This window comes from Rhinolophus sinicus, linkage group LG04, assembly GCF_036562045.2.
Source record: "Rhinolophus sinicus isolate RSC01 linkage group LG04, ASM3656204v1, whole genome shotgun sequence".
NCBI lineage: Eukaryota > Metazoa > Chordata > Mammalia > Chiroptera > Rhinolophidae > Rhinolophus > Rhinolophus sinicus.
This window is the reverse complement of record NC_133754.1, coordinates 85212034-85233668: the sequence shown is the minus strand read 5'-3', so window position 1 is coordinate 85233668 and position 21635 is coordinate 85212034. Positions and strand designations below refer to the sequence as shown.

General features: G+C 45.1%; 1 protein-coding gene across 5 annotated transcripts in view; it reads right to left on the bottom strand.

Annotated features, from left to right (window-relative positions):
* The window catches only part of ATP7B (ATPase copper transporting beta), a 90889-nt gene that overhangs the window by 31170 nt on the left and 38084 nt on the right, over positions 1-21635 (bottom strand). For 4 of the 5 annotated variants that reach the window (XM_019752164.2, XM_019752162.2, XM_074329902.1 and 1 more), the window contains exons 3-7: positions 14292-15522; positions 7780-8025; positions 6063-6226; positions 3388-3549; positions 746-822 (exon numbers count right to left, since the gene is read on the bottom strand). In XM_019752164.2, the coding sequence (XP_019607723.2) occupies positions 746-822; positions 3388-3549; positions 6063-6226; positions 7780-8025; positions 14292-15522 (1880 nt within the window). Of the gene's footprint in view, positions 1-745; positions 823-3387; positions 3550-6062; positions 6227-7779; positions 8026-14291; positions 15523-20662; positions 20749-21635 lie in introns of those variants that run through there. The other variant, XM_019752165.2, reaches the window with a different exon arrangement.

Below are 21635 nucleotides of genomic sequence, written 5' to 3'. Positions count from 1 at the left end.
ACCAGACTTCCTCAGCCTAGGAAACTCCCACTCATTCTGTGAGGCCCAGATCCCGTGCCCTCTGCTTGTCAGCTTCACAGACCACCCAGAACCCACTTGAATCACTGCTCATCATCCATTCTTTCCCAGCCAGAATATGGGCACCGTGAATAGACAGCATTCTGTTCACGCCCTGCCGCTGGCACAGTGCCCTGCATACAACAGCGGCCTTGTGTTTGTTGAACGAATAAGGGAATATGTGAAACAATGAATGAACCCAGGTCTCCGGCTTCCCACGCCATTTTCTTTCCACTTGGCCATGATTCCTGCCCTTGGATCCTAGTTCTAGAATCCATTCAAATAAAGTCTTAAAATATTGTAAAGGAAGAAAATCCACACTCCTGTCCAACTTCAGTGCTGTCCCACCTGTTAGCTACCAGCCATAGGTGGTTATTTAAATTAAAATTAGTTAAAATTAAATGAAATGAAAAATTCGGTTCCTCAGTCACATTAGCTGCATTTCAAGTACTCGGTAGCTAGTGGCTACCGTCCTGGGCAGCACAGATAGAGAAGGTTTCTGTCATCACAGGAAGTTCTACTGGACAGCATTCGAGGATGAACATTGCAGGTGCAAAGGCAACTAACCCAAGTGGGAGGCACCACGGGAAGCAGGGACAGTGACAAGCACAGGATGAGGCAGGGTCAGGCCCGGGGAGAGGGAGACACTTAGACGAACATCTCAGTTTATATTTTCTGTTCTACTTACTGCTTTATTTCCACCTTGTGGTCCAAGTGGTGAGCGTTGGGGTTCCTCTGGGCCGGGGAAGCATGAAAGCCGATTTCCTTGTCATTAAAAAGAGAGGGTGGGGAAAGAAGGAAGAAGGCACTTGGTTAAAACACGCATTGGTAGAAAGCATTTTACATCTTTTGAAATTAGAAACTTGTTCTAAAAGCACCTCAGAGGAATGTACCGGTTTTTTCCTCCCACCCACAACTTCTTTACCCAAATCATTCTACAAATCTTGTCACAGCTTCAGCACCAGCTATGCTTAGAAGCTGTATCATCCCCAAGGAGATGGCTCCGGGTGGCAATTTCTGTTCCTTCTGTCAACAAAAGGAGCAGGTTCTGGGAGATAAGGTCAACAGGTCCCAATGCTCATCGGTATTGAGTTGTAAACTCAGAATTTTTGCATTAAGGAAGCCCAAACATCCAGTGGTCTGCTACTTTCATTCTCTGCATGAGGAAACTGAAGGTCAGAGAGGTTAAATACCCTGCCCAAATGCACAGCAGGAGCAGAAGAACTAGATCCAGTGCCCAGGTCTCCAGGCTGCCAGCCCAGGCCTCCTCACACCGAGCAGAGTGGGGCCACTGCAGCATCTGACAGCCGTAGCTGCCACTGAGGCCTCAACCTTGTGTTGTTTCAGATCAACTCAAGCATTTCCTTTGCTGCCTGTGCCCCTTGCACTCTCTGCCATATTTGACCTGATCATGAAGTCGCTGATATCCTTTATGAATATACACAGAAAAAGCTGCCAGGAAATGTCCTGTCAGCCAGCATGACATACAGAGGGGCCCCAGAACCCTGGTGCTGGGATTTTACACAAAAAATTAAAAGTGATGGTGGGAGAAAGAGCCCCTAAGATTGTCTAAAGACAGATCCTTTGACAACTAATAGCAGCCTAATTTAACTAAGAAAAGATGCCCCAAGTCACAAGAAGGGAGGCCAGACATTGGCAGTAATCCTCTAATAAGGACAAAGGGGCTGTGCTGAGCTCAGCGGGCTGGGTAGAGGCCAGCAAGGGCATCATAAGTAAGAGGGGTAACTGACCCCTCTTGTAAGTACCACCTCGACTCTCCCTACTACTTAGTCTGACTGTTGAGCCTCATCAACGCCATAGCACTGCTGTTCTGTAAGACCTATGGTACAGTAGCAACAGGAAGGCCGCCGAGCTTGGAACGGAAGAGCTGAGTCTAAGTGCCAGTTTTGCCACCTTTGGCTGGGCACCGGTAAACAAAGTACGTAACCCCTTTGGGGATCTTTGCTCATCTGATAAAGAAGCTGTGTTGTCTGCTTCCGAGCATGAGGCACTCACTGTCCAGCAGCAGCAGCTGCAGCATTCTTTGCATGTCAAAAAGCTCTGCCAGTCCATTCATCCTCTTAAAACACGTACACATGCACACACAAAATGAAGAGAAAATGAAAGACAGCATTAAAAACCTGCTACAAGATGTTTCATTGCCCAAGAAATTTTGTAAGTAGTGGTTTCCGCTAAACTTCGTTTATTCTTAACCATTAGTTGGTACAAGTTAATCCTGTTTGGTTTTGACTGTCTTAACCCATTCAGATCACCACTAATGCTCATCCTCGTATGGTGCAGTATAAGATAGACTTTAAAAAGTATGTCTGGAGGGCAGGCCTGGTGGCTCAGGTGGTTGGAGCTCCATGCTCCTAACTCCAAGGCTGCTGGTTCGATTCCCACTTGGGCCAGTGGGCTCTCAACCACAAGGTTGCCGGTGCAACTCCTCGAGTCCCACAAGGGATGGTGGGCTCCGCCCCCTGCAACTAAGATTGAACACGGCACCTTGAGCTGAGCTGCCGCTGAGCTCCCAGATGGCTCGGTTGGTTGGAGCGCATCCTCTCAACCACAAGGTTGCTGGTTTCGCCTCCCGCAAGGGATGGTGGGCTGTGCCCCCTGCAACTAGCAACGGCAACTGGACCTGGAGCTGAGCTGCGCCCTCCACAGCTAAGACTGAAAGGACAACAACTTGAAGCTGAACGGCACCCTCCACAACTAAGATTGAAAGGACAACAACTTGACTTGGAAAAAAAAGTCCTGGAAGTACACACTGTTCCCCAATAAAGTCCTGTTCTCCTTCCTCAATAAAATCTTGAAAAAAAAAGGATGTCTGTGGACAAAATGAAAGGGAGTGTATGAACACTATTCTAATTGATTTTTCAAAGGAGAAATTACCAAACTCTCCCATTAAAAAGAAGGCTTAGTACAGTGGCAAAATGCAGTATAATTGATTCCAATATCAACATTTTTTTGGTCTATAGATACTTGGTACAGATATAAAGCATACCTAAAAATTACATTGAGGTGATTTAACCCTATGTACCAGGTATTTTGGCAATATTGATGTTTCTCAGGGAATATCTGAAATTAAAACAATAATGTCTTTTTCCCCCAACTTTTTCCTACCCATTCACTGATTTTCCCTCTCAGAATATCTGATATTTACTTAACTTCATAGTTTATTTTAAAACGATTCACCCGATGGGAAAAGTTGAAGGATTTTAGGTGACCTTTTGTTTTTTTGCTTAGTTATATTTTCTCACTTTTCTACAATGGTTATAAAATGACTTTTTTAAAAGGTGAGTATAATTTTTTTAATGAATGACTTACCTCAATAATTTTGACAATATCTCGTGGACCGATAATTTCAGGATCAAACTTCACCTGGGCTTTGCTGGTTGCAAGGGATACGGAGGCGTGGGTGATGCCATTCATCTTTGCAAGTTTGGACTCTATGTTGTGAACACAGGAGGCGCAGGTCATCCCGGTGATCTGCAGCACAAGACGACAAAAATCCCACGGACCCAGGATCGAGAGGATCATGTCAGAGGAACACAGGCAGCCACAAGCCTCGGAGTCTCTCCTCCTTCCACAGCACCCTCCCCAAGACTCTGGATGCCCATCTCCAAACCCCGAGCCTTCCCCCAGGGGCTTCAAGGATATAAACAGTGGTTCTTTCCCAATTCAGGTATAGGAGACGTACCCACTCTACTAAGGCTTGACTTCCGGCTCTGATGATGATGGGCTTTCATAAACTACCTACACTCTTCTCAGTCCCCTCACCAGTAACACTAAGGTAATAATGCACGCACCTTCTCTGCCTCTAAAGGGTAAGGGTGTGCAGCTCTGCAAAACCCTCTGAGATCCTGCAATACTCTCTATAATCTCAAGTGTCGCTGGTGTTTGGTCTGCAGTTGTTGCTAAAACCCTCCCGACTGCAGGGCTCTGCTGGTTCATAGGGTAATAATGTCAGTAGCTTATTATCAACAGGAGGAAAGGATTTAGGAAGTGACTGACTGAGGCGATGGATACGGATAGGGTATTTCCAGGTGAAAGTAAGAGTAACCACAGAGGGAGCAGCAGCATGGGAAAAGACAAAAGGCAGGACAGCACGGGGTGTACAGTTAACCACCAACAGCCAGCCTTGGCTGGGCACAGAATGTGCAAGGAAAGGAAGAGGGGACAGCCTGACACGTTGGCTGGGTCCCCACGAAGACACCTGAGCACCCAACTACAAAGGTTGCTAAGCCAGCACTTGATGGGAAGTCATCAGAATGAGGAGACAGAAGCTGCCCTTTGCAATGTACATCAGTAATCCCAGAATCAAATATCAGAAGAGATGGGAGAGCCCCATGTGGAATTAGGGAGGAAGGAGAGGCAAGCCCATCTGTAATCGGAACACATTCCCCTTGACATGGGACCCAAGGAAAAGGTGGGAAAAGGAGGCCCATTCACACAGATGAGGCACTTACTGGCTGGCAAGTAGCTGTGCAAATAGAACTTTACAAAGTCTACAAGTATTTCAACAGTGCTTCTGAGCTCTCGTTTACCTTTATGATAACACCATGTTTCCCCGAAAATAAGACCTAGCCGGACCATCAGCTCTAATGCATCTTTTGGAGCAAAAATTAATATAAGACCCGGTCTTATATAATATAATATATAATATAATATAACAGAGCCAGAATTCAAGCCCAGTGAAAGCTGCCAGTCTGCCACGCCATGCTGTATCTTATTGAGAAATAGGAGTGACACATACCGTCCCTATAATATGTATTAGGCAAACCAGACAATGCACTCTTCCAACTATCAGCGGTCAGCATTTTCCAGGATACAACTAAATACAGACATAAAATGTCTGAACATGTGATGACGATATAACTATTGATATTGCTTAGTTTAAAAAAAATTTCAATAAAAGATTGTTCAAAAAAAGTTTCCCTTCCCCAACAATATTCTTGTTTCAGATTTTTCCACACGTAGCCCGTGGTGGTCTGAGAGCGTGCAGAGATGTCCACATCGGGACCTGGGGTCTGCAGCGGGCGCCCTGCTCGTATCGCAGGGGCCGATTTGAGCTGTAACCTAGAGAATATTACCCTTTGTCCCTCAACACGCAGGGAGGCCCGTCCAAAGGGAAGGCTTTGGTCTACAAAGAACACTTATCAGGAGCTCAAAGTGCCTCTCGTGTTCTCAGTACCTTTTCTTCAAACATTTACTTAGTATTAATGGCAGCAACTAAACACAGTAAGGAAGTGAAACTCTTTTACCCCAGTAAGACATTCCTTTGGGGGTTTATTCTATGTTTCCCCTTATTTACACAAAACGAGCTTTGTACATTCAGTGCTTGTAAACATATCATATTCAAAATACTGACGTACCCGTTGTTTCAATGGTTTGTTGACGTGCAGCTGGTAACAGTAGAACACAGGAAACACCACCACCGGCCCCGCCACACCCCTGCCACCCACCCACACTGGGAACAGCAACCACCTTCAGCGCTCACCTCAGACTGAGCGCTCTGGGACAGTCTTGTCCCCGATTACCTTCTAGACGTCCCTGTCCCCACGTACAAGCCCCCTCCATCTGTGATGGCACTGACTACCATGCTGTCTCAGCTCATCTAGCCTCAAGAAACCGCCGGCATTCCAGCTTCCCTCTATCTGCTTCATGGAGTATGTTCATATTCGACTCTCTCAAATCACTGATTCACAACAATTGTCCTTTTAAATTCCTCTTTCTCCAACACTCCCACCACCTCCTCCTTCTCCTCCTAATATCCTGAATGTACCCAGTGGGATCCACGCCTGTGACTTTCTGACATAACCGACATCCCTTCACAAAATGAACAGGTCCTTGTTGGCTTCAATGCAAAACAAAACACCCAACAGCAGCAAGATGGCGGAAGCTGACTGATCATAGCCATGGCTGCTGTCAGAACACATCTGCAGGTTGTCAGAGGCCTGCTGTCCTGTAGGTCCCAGCTCTAGCTCAGTCACCATACTTACGATCAGCTCAATGTCTCCGTCGGAGCCTGCGTAGTCTTCCATTACTGCTGCCTCAAAGCCCAAGTCCTGGATGAGCTGAGCTATCTCGAGTGGCTGGATGACTTCTGGATTATACTTCACCTCTGCCTTTCCGGCCATTAAGGCAACCAGCACGGAGAGAATACCTGAAACCGTCAGGCCACAGCTGTAACACTCTAGGCAAGGCCTCTGGAGTGACATGTTCAACATAACCAAACAAAGAAAAACGTGCCCCAGACGTCTCTAGAACAGTGGTTCTCAAACTTGCCTGCACGTTAGGATTGCTTGGGGGAGCTTTTAACTATCCCCATGCCTGGCCCTTACGCCAGAACAATTAAATCAGAACCTCTCAGGTGGGTTCCAGGCATCTTTTAATTTTTAAAGTTCCCCACGTGATTCTAATGAATAGCAAAGCCTGTAACCACTGTTCTAGAACAATGTTTCTTACACTTTAAAGGCCATATGAATTAACTGAGGACCTTACTAAACTACAGATTCTGGTTCAGATGGTCTGGGGTGTTGTCTGAGGTTTTGCAGCTCCCAGGTGATGCACAGCCTACTGGCCCAGGGCCACTTTGGGTCAGACTCTAGAAGACACGGGGTGTACGCACCTCATAGTAAGGGCTCTAGTCTGCAGTTAGCAACTACTGTTACATAAAAGACAGGTCTTTTTCTCCAGTCGCTTTTCACATAGAGAAAAATAATTTTCAAAAGTGGTTTTCCTTACTCTTTTTCAGTTTCTGATCACTTTCAGGAGTGAAAAAGAACTCACACAGGCTATGTTGCTAACACTATTGTGTTAGTTTAAGGGGGATAAAAAGGCTCATTCAAATAAATGAAAGCAATGATGTGCTGTAGAAAAGATGCTGTAAGGGATAAGAATGAAGGATTCGAGCCAGGAACAGAAACACAGGCACTGTGACGTACAGGTTACATTTATGAGCAGCCAGCCCATGGGTAAGAAAGGAAGTCTTATAACACCTCAGTTTGAGAATGGTCATTCTAGAGCCCCAGGAAGCAATAAAGCACAGTGAAAGAGAGGCTGAAAAAAATGTCATCCCAATTTAGGGTTGATTTTAAGGGCCAAGTGACCAATCAGAAAGACATGGAACCACTGGAGTGAGGAAAGAGAGAAAGTTTTCTGACTCTGGTGGTAAGGGAGAGTCATGGTTAAAATATTTTCCAAACAAAAAATTGGGACAGGATTTTTGTTGCACTTTCAGGTTTAAGAGTGTATTGGAAATGTAGTTTGGAGGAGAAGATTTTGGCAATTCCATAGTAGTCTAGTTTAGAGGGACAACAGGACCGAATATTTGAAATTAGAACTTCACAAAATGCAGTCTGTATATGCACTTGATGGTGAGAGGTTAATGGGGTTGGAGGGGAAAGATAAAGATACTACTAGGACAAGCTACTTGAGGAGGCCACCCTCTAAATTGGATTTCCCATGGCTAACTTACTCAGAGACACATTTTACCTCAAACAAACTAAATACTTCTTAAAGAACAGATGCCAACTACCCATGAACATTAGACAAACCGCTATACTATTGCATTATGAACTTGCTACTGGATTATCAGGGCTACCGATAAACACAGTCAATGGAGAGTCTGAAAGCACGGTGCCCCATTTTGCTGACTGCAGTGTCTGACAGCCCACACGTAGCATTCCCAGTGTAACACGGGTGTATGTCTCTTACCAGCTTCTTTCTGCAGGTTTCTCTCTATGTTAGACACGCAGGACGCACAGGTCATGCCTCTGATCTGTAAAAAGCACCTCTGTGGTGCCACTGTTGCAGAGGCTTGCCGGGATGTTGCCGAGCGGACAGGGCTGTGGATTTTAGGGGTACCCCCAGCATGGAGAGACACTTCCTGTGTGGACACAGGTGTGCCAGCTGCTGTTTGCGCTGTGGAACTCGCCGCACTGTGGTTTCCAGAACCGTTTGCTAGAATAAAATGTCAGAAATCATTCAAATTAGAAGGATAAATAGTTGGCTTTTTTTCATAGCAGGAGGTTCAAGCCTGACAATATTCAAAGGAAAGCTCTTGGAGAGGATGTATGGTTGGTGCTTTCATCACTCTCTCTCTCTCTTCCCACAACCAGAGACAGAGGCACACAATTACAGACACATGAAAATATGCTGACACTTCAGGAATGGAATGTCTGGCTAGGTCAGGGGTGTCCAAACTGCGGCCCGCGGGCCGCAATCCATTGTTAATTGGCCCACAGCAGATTCCAAAAATATATTTAGTTTACTTAAATAAGCCAGGTGAGGCAATACGTACTTCACCTCGAGTGAGTGGCCCGGCTATTCGTGTATTTTACCGCATATGGCCCTTGGTGGAAAACATTGAAAAAAGTTTGGGCACCCCTGGGCTAGGCGATGCTCTAACTCGACGACAATGACCACAGTAATAAGAACTCACCAGGCACTCCGCCAAGCACACATATGACCTCCCTTAATTCTTAAAATAGCTCTGTGGTAAATACTACGATCCCCATCTGATCGGTGAAGAAATGAGTCATAAGAAATTAATTTGCCCACACTCTTCAGCTCCTAAGTAGGGAAGTTAGCTTTGAACCAGGCCTGCTGAACTCCAGGATCTGTCCTTTTAACCACTACCTCATTCTAGCCAGCAGAGGTTCGCTCACTCCCCATGGGAATCAGAATGACCCAAAACACCTTGATTGAGTTGTTTGCTTTTTTCTTATTGTTTGTAGAGTCCTGTATACATTCTGGACATGACTCCTTTGCCAGCTGAATGCACTGCATATAGCTGCTTCTAGTCTGTGGTCTGTTTTCACTCTTATCTGATGGTGTCTCTTTTGATAAAAGAAGTCCTTAATTAATGAAGCCCAGCTTATCAATCAACAAAACCAACTTTAATGATTAGTGTTTCGCTCTATTCATATATTTGTCTACATCAACGTTGTGAAAATATTCATGACCTTTTCTTCTAGAAGCTCTATTATTTTAATAAATGTTCACATTCAGGCCTATGATATCCTTCACATCTTGAGATGTTTTGCACATTTTCTGGAAAGTGCTACAACTACTTCTACTCACAGTCTAAGAGTCTAGCTGAGCGACATTTTCAGCACCTTCATGGAAGACCCTGCAGTGCTCTGGCCTCACAGGATCCCCGCCTTGTTGAGCAGAGACCATCACCTCACCCACCAGCACAGCTTTAATCTCTTGGACTTTGTCATTGCTCAAAATGATTCTATCCCTGGGATCTCTAACTTACAAAATCTATTCTGTGGCCACAACGTCTCAACACTCCACCTCCCGCACCAATCGTCTCTCCTGCATCTGTCCAGCCTGTCCCTATTTCCTCAGTCCATCACCTGTTTTCTGGATTCACCTTCCTTTCTACCCAAATATTGTGGTCAACAATTTCAATAATATTCGTGCGATCACGGAGAATCTCATATGCCCTTAGCAACCTACAATGTACACATTGCCAGTCTCCAACATTGAGGTATGAGTAAATGCTGGGTCCTTCATCAACGTATGCTAACACTATGGGTGGCATATAAATTCATTAGGCTTTCTTTCTGGCCTACGTGACAATACGCATTATTAAAAACCATACCTCTAACTACCTGGTACTTAGTCGAGGCAAAATAAATATTTGTGATGGAATAAAATAATGTTTATACCCTGTGACTCAGCATTTACTCTTTCAGATATTTATCATAAGGAAATAATTAAGTATGTGCATAAAGATTCAGCCTCAAAGATGCCCATCAGTATTATTTACAATTACCTGCACACAAACTAGATGGGAACAGTCCAATAGGAAACCAGGTTACGGTACATCCATACGACGGGATGCTGTGCAGCCATTGAACACGGTGTTGCACACACAAGCATGGACTTAAGGATGTTTATGACAAATTGCAGAGGGAAAAAGATGACAAAACTATGTGTAATACAAACCTACATATTTCTAAATATAAATTCTATATGCTTTGAGAAAAGTCTAGAAGACTATGTATGAAACGAAGTGCACGGCGGGACTTTGGGGGAAGAGAATTCCAGCCGGCTCTAGAGGACAGCAACTACAGCCCCTGAGGTGAGAACCGGCCTGATATGAGGAATCCAAAGGGGTCAGAAATGTAATGGGTGAGGGAGGGGGTTTCTAGACCACCACAAGGACTGTTCCTCTTACGATCTCTGTGAATACTGGGCAGGGAACACACTGCAAGGCTGAAAACCAGGAAGCAGAGACACCCGTTCAGATCTTCCAGGATCTGGGAGACAGATGACGGTGGCTTGGACCAGGGTGCTGACCTGGCCAACCTCATCTCCCACCATCATATCCAAGCGCCATCCCAGAGAGACAGCTCCCAAGACATTCCTGGAGACTCCTGCCTGCGGGCCTGTGCTTGTATCTCCTGCGCCCTGTGTGCCTGCTGAAATCCTATCCAAGCCCTGCTCCAACATTACCTCTCCCAGTAAGTCTTTGGGAGCCCCCCAACCACATGCTGGATTTTCTCCTTATCTTCTGAATCCCAAGAGTAATTTACCGCACCTTATTTGTTGCAGTTATTTTAAACCTGCCTTGGATAATGGGTCTCTGTGATCTGCTACGCTGTTCGAGTGTGAACCGCATATGGGGCGGGGGGTGCTGACCTGCCTCTGGGCAACTCCTGGCAGCCAGCACAGTGCCTGGGACCCAGAAGAACCTCAACACAGGCTGGGATGAGAGAACCATGCCTGGGAAGTGACATTAGCCATTTCCAATGGTGAGAGAAGACTGTCATACGGGACAAATGACTTCCTCACACTATATTCATATATCCATTCATCCGTTTATCAGTCATTCAAAAAATAGTTACCATGCAAACCAGGGAACAAAGGCAGAGCTGCCTTCTAGATAAAACCAGGTCTAAATGTATTTTTAGCTGTCGAATAAGCTGACTGAAATTCAATGCCGGTCACTTGCCTATGTGCTCTCAGACCATTCCCTTCCCTCCATTATCCATTATCACGGGATGTGACCCCAGCAAACCACTTTTCCCAAGCTCCCTCATCAACTGGTTTCTGATTAAATTTGGCACAGTGGAGGTTAAAAGTGAGAAGTGATAGGACAGAAAGGGGGGGAAATGAAAGTGTTTCCCATCTGTCTACTGGGACCCCAGCTCCTGGCCACAGCCCTCCCATTGTACTTCCAGTGGCCACCATGCGACTTGAGCCCAGTGCCCTCTTCCCTCAGACCCTCCTGCCTGGGGGGGGGGGTGGCTTTTGCTATTATTAATCTCTTGGGTTTCCTTCCCATTCTGCTTGGTTTTTCAACTCTCTACAATCTCTGTAAATAGTTCCCCAGATTAAAGCCCTCCAGTCAGCTACCCTGTGAGACCCTGCTATTTTCTTTCTCTTTCATTTCCTTCACAAATGCCTACTATGTGTCGGGTGCTACTGAGTCAAAGGAGAAACAAATCATATGGTTTGAAGACTGTCCTCAAGGAGCTCCTAGTCAATCCAGAAAGAGTGATCAAACACAATAATGCCTTTTTAACATTTACATGGCTATCAAGGGCAGTCACCAGCACATGTACGGTTTATCCTAAATTATGACTGTCAGGTCAAATACAGAACATCCAGCTACATTTGAATTTCAGATAAATGACAAATAATTTTTTTAGTATAAGTATCTCCCAAACAGTGCACGGGACATCTTTATACTAAAACATTATTCATTGTTTATTTGAAATTCAAATTTAATTAGGTATCCTATAATTTTATTTGCTAAGTCTGATCCCTAAATACTTGGGATAAATATAATTCTCATAATTCTGGGCAACAAAAATCACTGTTTAAAAAAAGTTTCCCTTTCCCAACAATATTTTATGTTTATTCAAATCCAATTATACTGGATTATGTAATTCAATGTAAATTTCTTTTTACTTCCAATAACCTGATTCCTCTGTTGAAAGACCTTAAACCTCACACAAATACAGCAGACGACAGCTCGGTACTTAAACTTCTTACCTTTTGAGTACAGGATTTACTGTTCTAGTGTTTTCCTTATTGATTTATTTTTTTTTTAAAATACACAAAGGAAGAAAAAAAACCCTCCTTCCTGAAACTTGGTACAAAGGACAGAATGGGGCCAGGTCACTCCACACGACTTACGCCCTCTTTTTAAGGGTGTGTGTGGGCAGAACACATGACAGCAGAGCAAACTTTCCAAGGAGACATACTTTATCTCAGTGGCCATTGGAAAGTGATGTAGGAAACTCACGTCCAGCTGGCCCTCAGCGTGGCCAGTGGGCTTTGCCCACGAGCTCTTCTTAGTGCCAGGCCGGCCACTTCCCTGTAGCATGAAGCTGCAACCAGACGCTGAGGAAACTGTCCATGTCCTTCCTAGTCCAGCCTGCACTTGCACTGACATACAGGGCCTGTGTCTTGGGATCTAAACACGCACAGAGTTGTCCCTCACAAAAGGTCCCACACTCCATCCTTTCTTCAGCCTCTCCCTCCACCACTCCTCCCCATCTATCTACATCCCCATCCCTCCTGGGCCTAAGCTACTGGACGTCTGTCCTTCCTCACCACCATGCAGGTGGGGCTCCCACCTGACATGGGCCCTGAAGCAACTCCTACCATGGCCTCCTCCTAGCACACCAGCCTCTTCTTATATCACTTGTCTGCGAGGTCTGCCAGGCACCCTTCATCCACACCAGTGCCATCACGTTCCTCCTCTGCTCCTTCCCTTCTCACATTCACTCTTCCCGGGTCTTCTGTCATCCCTCCTGGCTCCCACCACTCAAATCTGCATTTCCCGCCCCACTCTCCCCAGACTTCAGGACTCACAAACCCAACCATCCTCCAGCATCTCCCTCTGCTAGGGCTTATCCCAGGCTCTCCCTTCCCTCCCTGGCCCACCCCCATCACACACACCCTTAACCTGACACTGAGCGGGTGGGTCTGACCTCTGGGGTGTTTTTCAAATCCATCTCTTGCTCTCCAGCCCACATCAGGACTCACCCAGGCTCCTACGTGGTCTCACTGCCTCAGTCCACACTGCACCCTGATACCGACTGGTCTAAAATTGAATCGGACCTTCGCTTCCTGATTAAAATCCACTGGTGACTCCCCTTGCCTTTACAATGAAGTCCGAAGTCAGCCTGACATGTAGGCCCCATTGGAGGCGGCCCAGCCAGTCCCCCTCGGTCTCACCGCTTTCCCTGAGTCCTCACACTCAGGCCACTCTGCTGGCCTCTGCAGCTTCCCCAGCACACTGCGCTGCCTCTCGGGCTTTCAGGCCACTGCCCAGGTTGCTTCCTGGGCATTCAACGTGCCCGGTCACCCCCGCCCCAGTCCGCTGCCCTCCCTGGCTCACTCCCATTCACTCTCCCAGAGGAGTGCCTCCTACGCCCCGGGGCTCGGCTCAGATGCCCCTCACCTGTGTTCGCACAGGACTTGCCCCGCTACACTGAATGCTTTCCTTCCCCTCGGTCCCATTCTCGTTACAACCTAAGCTCCCAGGAGAGAGCATGTGGCACTCATTGAGGAGCCCACAACTAACAGTCCTGGTGCACAGATATGCTGCGGCATTTTCTGGGCTCCCGTGTAAGGGCCATGAAAGAAAATCAGCAAGTGAGAGGAGGAGGGAGCAGGGATGGCCACCGCCCTGGAAACTCTGCCTAGTGACATCAAGGCATGTGGGCACCTTGCCTTGTGTAGATTGTCACCCACCACAGTTCTTCTCACAGACCTCAAGTGAGAAAAAGGAAATCATCATTAAATCCTTTCCTTAATTCCCACTTTCAAGAGAATGGGCTCCAGGTGGTGAGACTACAGTTCTGTTTTTATTTTGTTTTGTTTAGCAGAGAATCTTCAGAGGAAGCAATGATAATTCCTTTGGACAGAGAAGGATCTGATGTTCCCACGGTATTCTTTAAAAACACACAAAAAAACCCACACAGAATCAGAGTTCTCTTTAGAAAAGAAGCCAAGAATACAAGGACCTTATAGCATTTTAGTCCCAGCTACATGAGAGGCAAAATCTAAACACCTGGAAACTCTATTTCCTCTATCCTGACAAACTTAACACATGAAGTTGCAGAATTCTGTTACCAGGCTCGACATGTGAGGCAGTGAGTGTGGCTCACCTGTTCAACCACGCAGGTACTATGGCATAAGACACAAAGAGAAAGGAAACAAATCCAGGCTGCACGTCAACCAGAGCAACTACGTACCAGAAACGACCGAAGCCTCAAATCCCACGTCTTCTACAGCAGTTTGTAGTTCTTCTGCATTAATGACAGAGGGATCATAGAGAATCGTTGCCGTCGCTTCCGCCAAAGAGACTGATATTTGCTGCACCCCCTCTCTTTGGGAGATCAGGCCTTCGATGGACTGGACACAGGACGCACAGGTCATGCCAGCAATGGCAAGCACCAGGGTACAGCACGAGCGTTGCACCTGGCTTCGCTGGCGGGAGGCAGGGGCGTGGTGTGCGGAAGACGTGTTATCTGTCCCACTTCCTTCAGCTCCGTCAGGAAGGGAAACTTTAAAGTTCCCTGGTGGAAGAGCCTCAATGGCCCTCTGCAGGGCCCCTGGGGAGACACGAGAAGGGGCGTACTGTACTTGGGCAGTTCTGTTCTCCAAGGACACTTGAATATTTTGAACTCCTGGGAGTTGGCCAATATTTTCTTCAATATTCTGGACACAAGACGTACAGTGCATTCCATCTACTCTCAGCTGCAGGGTGACCACATGGCTCCCTTGGTGCCCCACGGTCTTCGAGTTATTGACATTCCGGTTAATAGAAGTTGAAGGTGTCTTTGGGTTGGTGCTCTGTAATCGCCCAATATCTATTGGTCCCAGGCTCACGGGAGCCACTTTGTTCTTGATGACAGCTTCAAAACCCATGTCATTTACATGGTCCCTGAGGGCTTGGGGTTGAATAAGATAAGGCTGATACGTGATGACTGCCTCTTGGTTGCTGAGTGAGACTCTGACCCTCACTACGCCTTGCAGTTTCCCGACCTTGCCTTCTATGGAGCTGACACACGACTGGCAAGTCATGCCCTCCACTCGCAGCTTGACCACGGCCTCCAGGGTGGGCGCCGACCTGGAAGGCCAGGAGCCAGCCTTTCCTTCTGCAATGCTGGCCTCGAAGCCCATGTCCTCAATCTGACAGCAAACTTGTGGGAGGCTCACGACCGACGGCACATATTTCACAGTTGCGCTGCCTTGTTCCAGGGAAACCTTAATGCTCACGATGCCTTTCAAACTGGAAATCCTGCCCTCGATAGACTTTACACACGACGGGCAAGTCATGCCCACTATGTTGACGGTGCTGGTGGATGTCTCCGAAGGGCACACACCGTCCAGACCACCTTCGTAGCCAGCGTTGTCAAAGGCGAAACTCTGCTTCATCGCTGGTTCCCAGCCCCGAGCAGGCAAAGGAAGCTTAGACAGGATCTAAAAGGAAAAGAAATACATACCATTTTTTATCCTAAAGACAAAATTTTTTCTCAAATACCCCAGCATGTCCTGCACTGAGGAAAAGGAAAACAATGCCACTGGTGTCAAAACATCCCAAGGGTCCAAGAGCAGAAAATGCAGGCAAAGAAAGCTATAAAGACAACTCAGGGGTTAGGGGCACCAATGCCTCTGCAGTCAAATATCTGCGTAGAACTTTGACTCTATAAGCACTTAATTACACTCAGCCCTCCGCATCCATGGATGTAAAAGTTGGTCCTTGGGGGCCGGCCCGGTGGCTCAGGCGGTTAGAGCTCCATGCTCCTAACTCCGAAGGCTGCCGGTTTGATTCCCACATGAGCCAGTGGGACGGTGTCCTCCTCGAGTCCCGCAACGGATGGTGGGCTCCGCCCCCTGCAACTAAGATTGAACACGGCACCTTGCGCTGAGCTGCCTCCCAGATGGCTCAGTTGGTTGGAGCGCGGGCTCTCCACAAGGCTCTCCACAAGGCTCTCCACAAGGTTGCCAGTTCGATTCCTCAATTCCCGCAAGGGATGGTGGGCAGCACCCCCTGCAACTAAAATTGAACACGGCACCTTGAGCTGAGCTGCCACTGAGCTCCCGGATGGCTCAGTTGGTTGGAGCACGTCCTCTCAACCACAAGGTCGGCAGTTCGACTCCCACAAGGGATGGTGGGCTGTGCCCCCTGCAACTAGAAAACGGCAACTGGACCTGGAGCTGAGCTGCGCCCTCCACAACTAAGACTGAAAGGACAACAACTTGAAGCTGAATAGCAACCTCCACAACTAAGATTGAAAGGACAATAACTTGACTTGGAAAAAAGGCCTGGAAGTACACACTGTTCCCCAATAAAGTCCTGTTGCCCTTCCCCAATAAAATCTTAAAAAAAAAAAAAAAAAAAAATTGGTCCTTGAACAACATGGGTTTGAACCACACAGGTCCACTTATCTGTGTTGCTGAAGGGTCAACTGTATTTATCAAATGAACGGTTCAGATGGGTTCCTTTTAGCTCTGACATTCTGTGATTCTGAACCTAGAAATCAACTTGCTCGCCTTAGTGAAATGTTTCTCTTACTCAGAAGACATGGAGGCTTTTGTGGGAAAGGAGGAGAGCATGACTCAACTTCCCAGCACAGAACAAGTATGGTAGGCCCATGACAGAGGCAGCAGCTCATGGGGGTCCTAAGAGAGCCTCCCCCACCACTGGCTGATACCTGAAACCTACCCCACAGAATTTGGTCCTTTTAGCTCCAACTTTGGGGGCCCAGCTGCAATGCAAATACAAATATTAGGTAACACCTTAATTCTGTGTCTCTTTCTAGGGGTGTCCGTCTGAATCTCTTAGCAGGGGTTAACTATCCTTAACAACCACAGACACATGTTCCCAATGCAGACGTCCCAGGCCCCATGGGGTCAGACAAAGTGCCTGTTGAAAAAGGTCTGGAAGTAGGTTCCCTGAGCCTGAGGCCAAGAGGGGCAGAAGGGAAAAAGCTGGAAGAACAGGAAGTTAAGTGTAAGTTAAGTGTAACAAACAACGAACTCCTCAGTTCTACCTCCTCTGAGTGTCACTCCTGGGTATTCAGGACAGCTGTAGTCATTACAGAAAATTACGAGTGCATCACCAAATTAAACGGACCCATTTTCTTAATATACCACAGTACAAGTGTAATTTCCCGATTTCTCCTCATAATGATGTGGCCTCAGCCATTCTATTAACATGACATGATTTTCCTTTCACAGGGTCCCAGCCTCACCACCCTTTTAATTAGATACCAGTACTATTACATGTTTCAGAAATTTGGAAACAGGATACATATATATATATGTATATGTATATGTATATGTGTATATATATATATATATATATATATATATATATATATATATATATATATATATATATATATATATATTACATGATTAAAAAACAAGAAGCATGTCACTCTCTACATCTACACAATCCTACTTATCTTCAGTTATATGGATCAATCTCCATATCCCCGTGCATAAAATGCCTGTCTTTCCAACTTTAGCTTTTGCGCAGCTTAACAAGATGAAAGGTCAAACAACTTTTTAAAACAGAATGTAAATATTTACTTGTATATCCACAAAGGAACTCATAAGCTAGTTTAAGATGAATAATTATAAAGAATTGTTTTTAAAAATATTCATTATAGCTTTTCCTAAAATAGTATAGAAAAAAAGGGAATAATTACTAAGTAATTTATGGGCTAGCAACTCAAAAGAGTTTATTGAATTCAACAAAAAAAACTGAATTTATCTATGGTATAAATATGGAAACGGTATATAAAGATGACATAGCATAGCAGTATTAATGGACAACTGGGAAATCTAAAGCCACTTCAGAAACCTATCTGGAAAAACATAAATTTGGAACCTATATATCAAAAGTCATTTCAGATAGATTAAAAGACTTAAAAAGCAAAATAATAAAAATACTAGAAGAAAACACAGGAGAATATCTATTATAATCTGAGTGGGGAAAGCCTATATATGACAAAATAAAAACAAGAAAATCCAGAAGCTATAAAATATAAAAGACTGATAAACAAGTATCTAACCACAATAAGAGAAAAAACTTGCTCAGATCAAGGCAGAAGATAAATAAGAAGTGAGGGGAAAAACAGATTTGCTTCACATCCAGCAAACTAAAAACTAATTTAATATATAATGAGCTCCCCCAAATAAGAAAAAGGGCAACAAAGAAAAAGAAGCAGTTCATCAAAGAGGAAATGCAAACGGCTTTTCAATATATGAAAAAACTATTAAAGGAGAAATGTAACATTCCAACTTCACTGTGGCACAGTTTTCACCACTCAGGTTGGCACCCATCAACTGGATCCCCAGAGCCAGTGGGGCTGTCACTTCTCTGGAGGGCAACTTGGCAATGCCTATTAAAATTCCAAGTTCATATACTGTTTGACCCAGCAACTCTATATCTAAGAATTTAGCCAATAAATATGTATGTTTATGTTCAAAAGGAAGCATGCAACAAAGGACTGCAAACAACATAAATGTCCAACTATTAGAGGATGATTAATTAAATTACTGCACAGCCATACAATGGAATACTAACCAGCTCTTAAAAAGAATGAGGCAACCCTATAAACACTGAAATAGACTGATATCAATACATCATACAGTGACAAAAACAAGGCAGAAAATATATAGTGTTTCAGTTACCTGTGGCTGCATGACAAACCAAATCTAGTGACTTATAACGAATGCTCACATTTTTCAATTTGGACAGGGCTCAGTAGGGAAAGCTTGTCTCTGCTCCACATAGCATCACCTGGAATGGTCTGAATGGGGCTGGAAGGTTCCACTTCCAAGATGGTTCAGTCACCACATGGCTGACAAACTGATGTCTGCCGCTGTCCGGAAGCTGTTGGCAGGGACCTCAGTTCTCTTCCAGCGTAGCCTCTCTACTGACTAGGCTGGTACCTCACAATTGGTGGTTTCTGGGTTCTGACAGAAGTGTCACAATAGCGAGCATTCTCAGAGAACAGGTCCCAATGTATAAGCAATTATCAGGCCTGTCCCTGCATCACACTTGCTAGTTCACCATTGGCCAAAGCCAGTCACATGGCCAAGCCTAGTCCATATGGGAAGGAATTACATAAGGGCTTAAGTTCACTGGGAGGGCCACCAAACTAAGTCTATCACGGTACGCTAGCATTATTTATGTGAGAAAAAGAATATTATATACATAGATGCTTGTCTACACCTGGATTATCTCTGGAAAAATACGTAAGAAACTGGTATAGAGCTTGAGGAGGAGTGGGCCGCTGAAGGACAAGGTGGCTTGGGCACAGGAGTGAGAAAGCAGAGTTACAGGTGCTTTTCACTGTACAATTTATAGTACAATGCACATGTGTTACCAAATTTCAAAAAATAATTTGAAAATGAAAATAAAATAACATGAGCATAAAGGAGATCCAGAACAGTGATTTGATTGTAATTGGTATAAATTAAATATCTGTTTAACTGAAAAAAAATGAAGAAAAAACTAAGACAACATCCAAGGACATTCACTTCAATATAGTATCTTAGTAGTAAGAAGAAACTGCCTCCTTGTTATAAGACATAACCCTCAATCACCCGGTCTGTTGGAAAACTAAATCCCCAATGATTCACTCCCCAACTTACTGTTCTCGGTCCTAGGTCTAGTTACAACTCACCAAACCCCAAATGACAATGCTGGCTCTTAATCCCTGGATTACTGATTCTATGTTCCTACCAAAAGGGTTTGCAGAAGTATTGGAAGCTATTTGTTTGTAGCAAACAATACTCAGAGGCCCCCTTCCAGACAGGCAGGTTTCTAAGGACAAGCAGTTAAGGAGAACAAAGCTTTGCAAATAACACAACTTTATGAAACACCAGAGTACCTGTTGGTTTACAAGCAATCTCATAACAGTTGCTGGGTGTTTGGATATACACACGTGGGGTATGTGTTTGTGTGTGTGTGTGTGTGTGTGTGTGTGTGTATGCTTTTAATTCCATTCCTCAAGACAATCTTTGGTGGGGGAAAAACTCTCATCTAATGAGTTCAAATCAACAAATAAGTTTAGGGTTAAGGGCTCATCAAGCAATCATAGACATTGGAGAGTGGGTCCAGGGTACATATTGTGTGTCCAGGGAAAACCTTGTGGAAGCCCTAGTGTTCTCTAATTCCTACTAAATGATATATATACTCCTGAGGACAAACATGCAGGCCCAACACCAGGTTGGGGAAGGACGTTTGCTAGCTCTTGAATTTTAATAAACGATGAATATGACAGGCATCAGGATTAGAAGAAACTGGAAACACAGGAGCAGAGGGGCATTTCACAATCGGGAATCCACAATGAACTCTTTGCTGCCTCTCTAGGCACCCAGGTCACACGGAATTTGCTGAGTGCCAGGGTTTACTGAAAAAAAAAAAAAAAAGAAAAAATCTAATGGAATATAAAGTGCTGATTTACCAAGGCTCAGCCAGGAAAGGAAAATAAGACCTTCACACGGGCCAATTTGCGTGAAAAAACTGGGAATGGGGTGGAATGTTTTGGTGAAAAACTTCAAAGCCAGACTGAAATTGAAACGCCCAGAAATGACATACCTTGTAGAAAATGACTGTGAGCACAAATCAAAGAGCAACACTACCACGTGCACAATGGAAGGCCCAGTAGCCACTTCTGAGGTCGCTCTGTTACACCTGGATCCCCATCATCCTTAAATAGGACACTGCTCGACCACTTATCCTGGAGACTTCTTACTTGAAGGGTATATAACAAATACCATTAACAACTTATAAGCCAAAATGTTATGCATGTATGCGACTTTTCCAATACATACCCTCCACCCCATGCAACTCTATATTCCTGAACTTTCACAGAATTCAAAATACAGAAAATCCTGATTTTTTTCACAGGTACACAGACCCAATAATAGCAAATAGTTAATGACTGTCAGTGTTATTTTATGAGGATTGCATTTTATATCCCTAATACTGAAAATAATTCTCTAAGCAGGTATTCTTATCACCATTTTATTGTTGAAACGGACTTGGAGTTTTATCCAAGGCTACAATCAATTTAAAAAACAGAGCTGGGCTTTAAATCCAGCTCAAAAGTCTAGCAGGCTGTATTTTTTTTAACAGCTTCTAAGGTTACTCTTGCTTTTTAGTCATGTTAATTATGAAGAGACTACAATGCAGAGAAGCAAAAATGAAGGAAACAGAAAAACAGCCAGTGCAGTGGGAAGGCCAGGGTGCGGCTAAAACCATTGAGCCTGGCAGCCTGAGCCTGAGCTTGGCCTTCCTCCCTCAGGACCTGTCACCTCCAGCTGTCTCAGGCACTTCAGAAAAACTACAGCTGAACACCGACATTGGCTCTGCCTTCTTCAATAGCCCTAATTCTAAGTACACGCAAGGCAACCACATGTAGGAAGCAGGGCACAAGCAGAGGCCGCAATGGTTCCAGGACCTTGTACATTCTCCTGAATACATTGTGTGTGACTGAGTCACTGCCTGGCTCTGTCCTTATCTGAGAATTCTGTGGATGTCACAGATTCACAGGGGAGGGAGGGTCAGA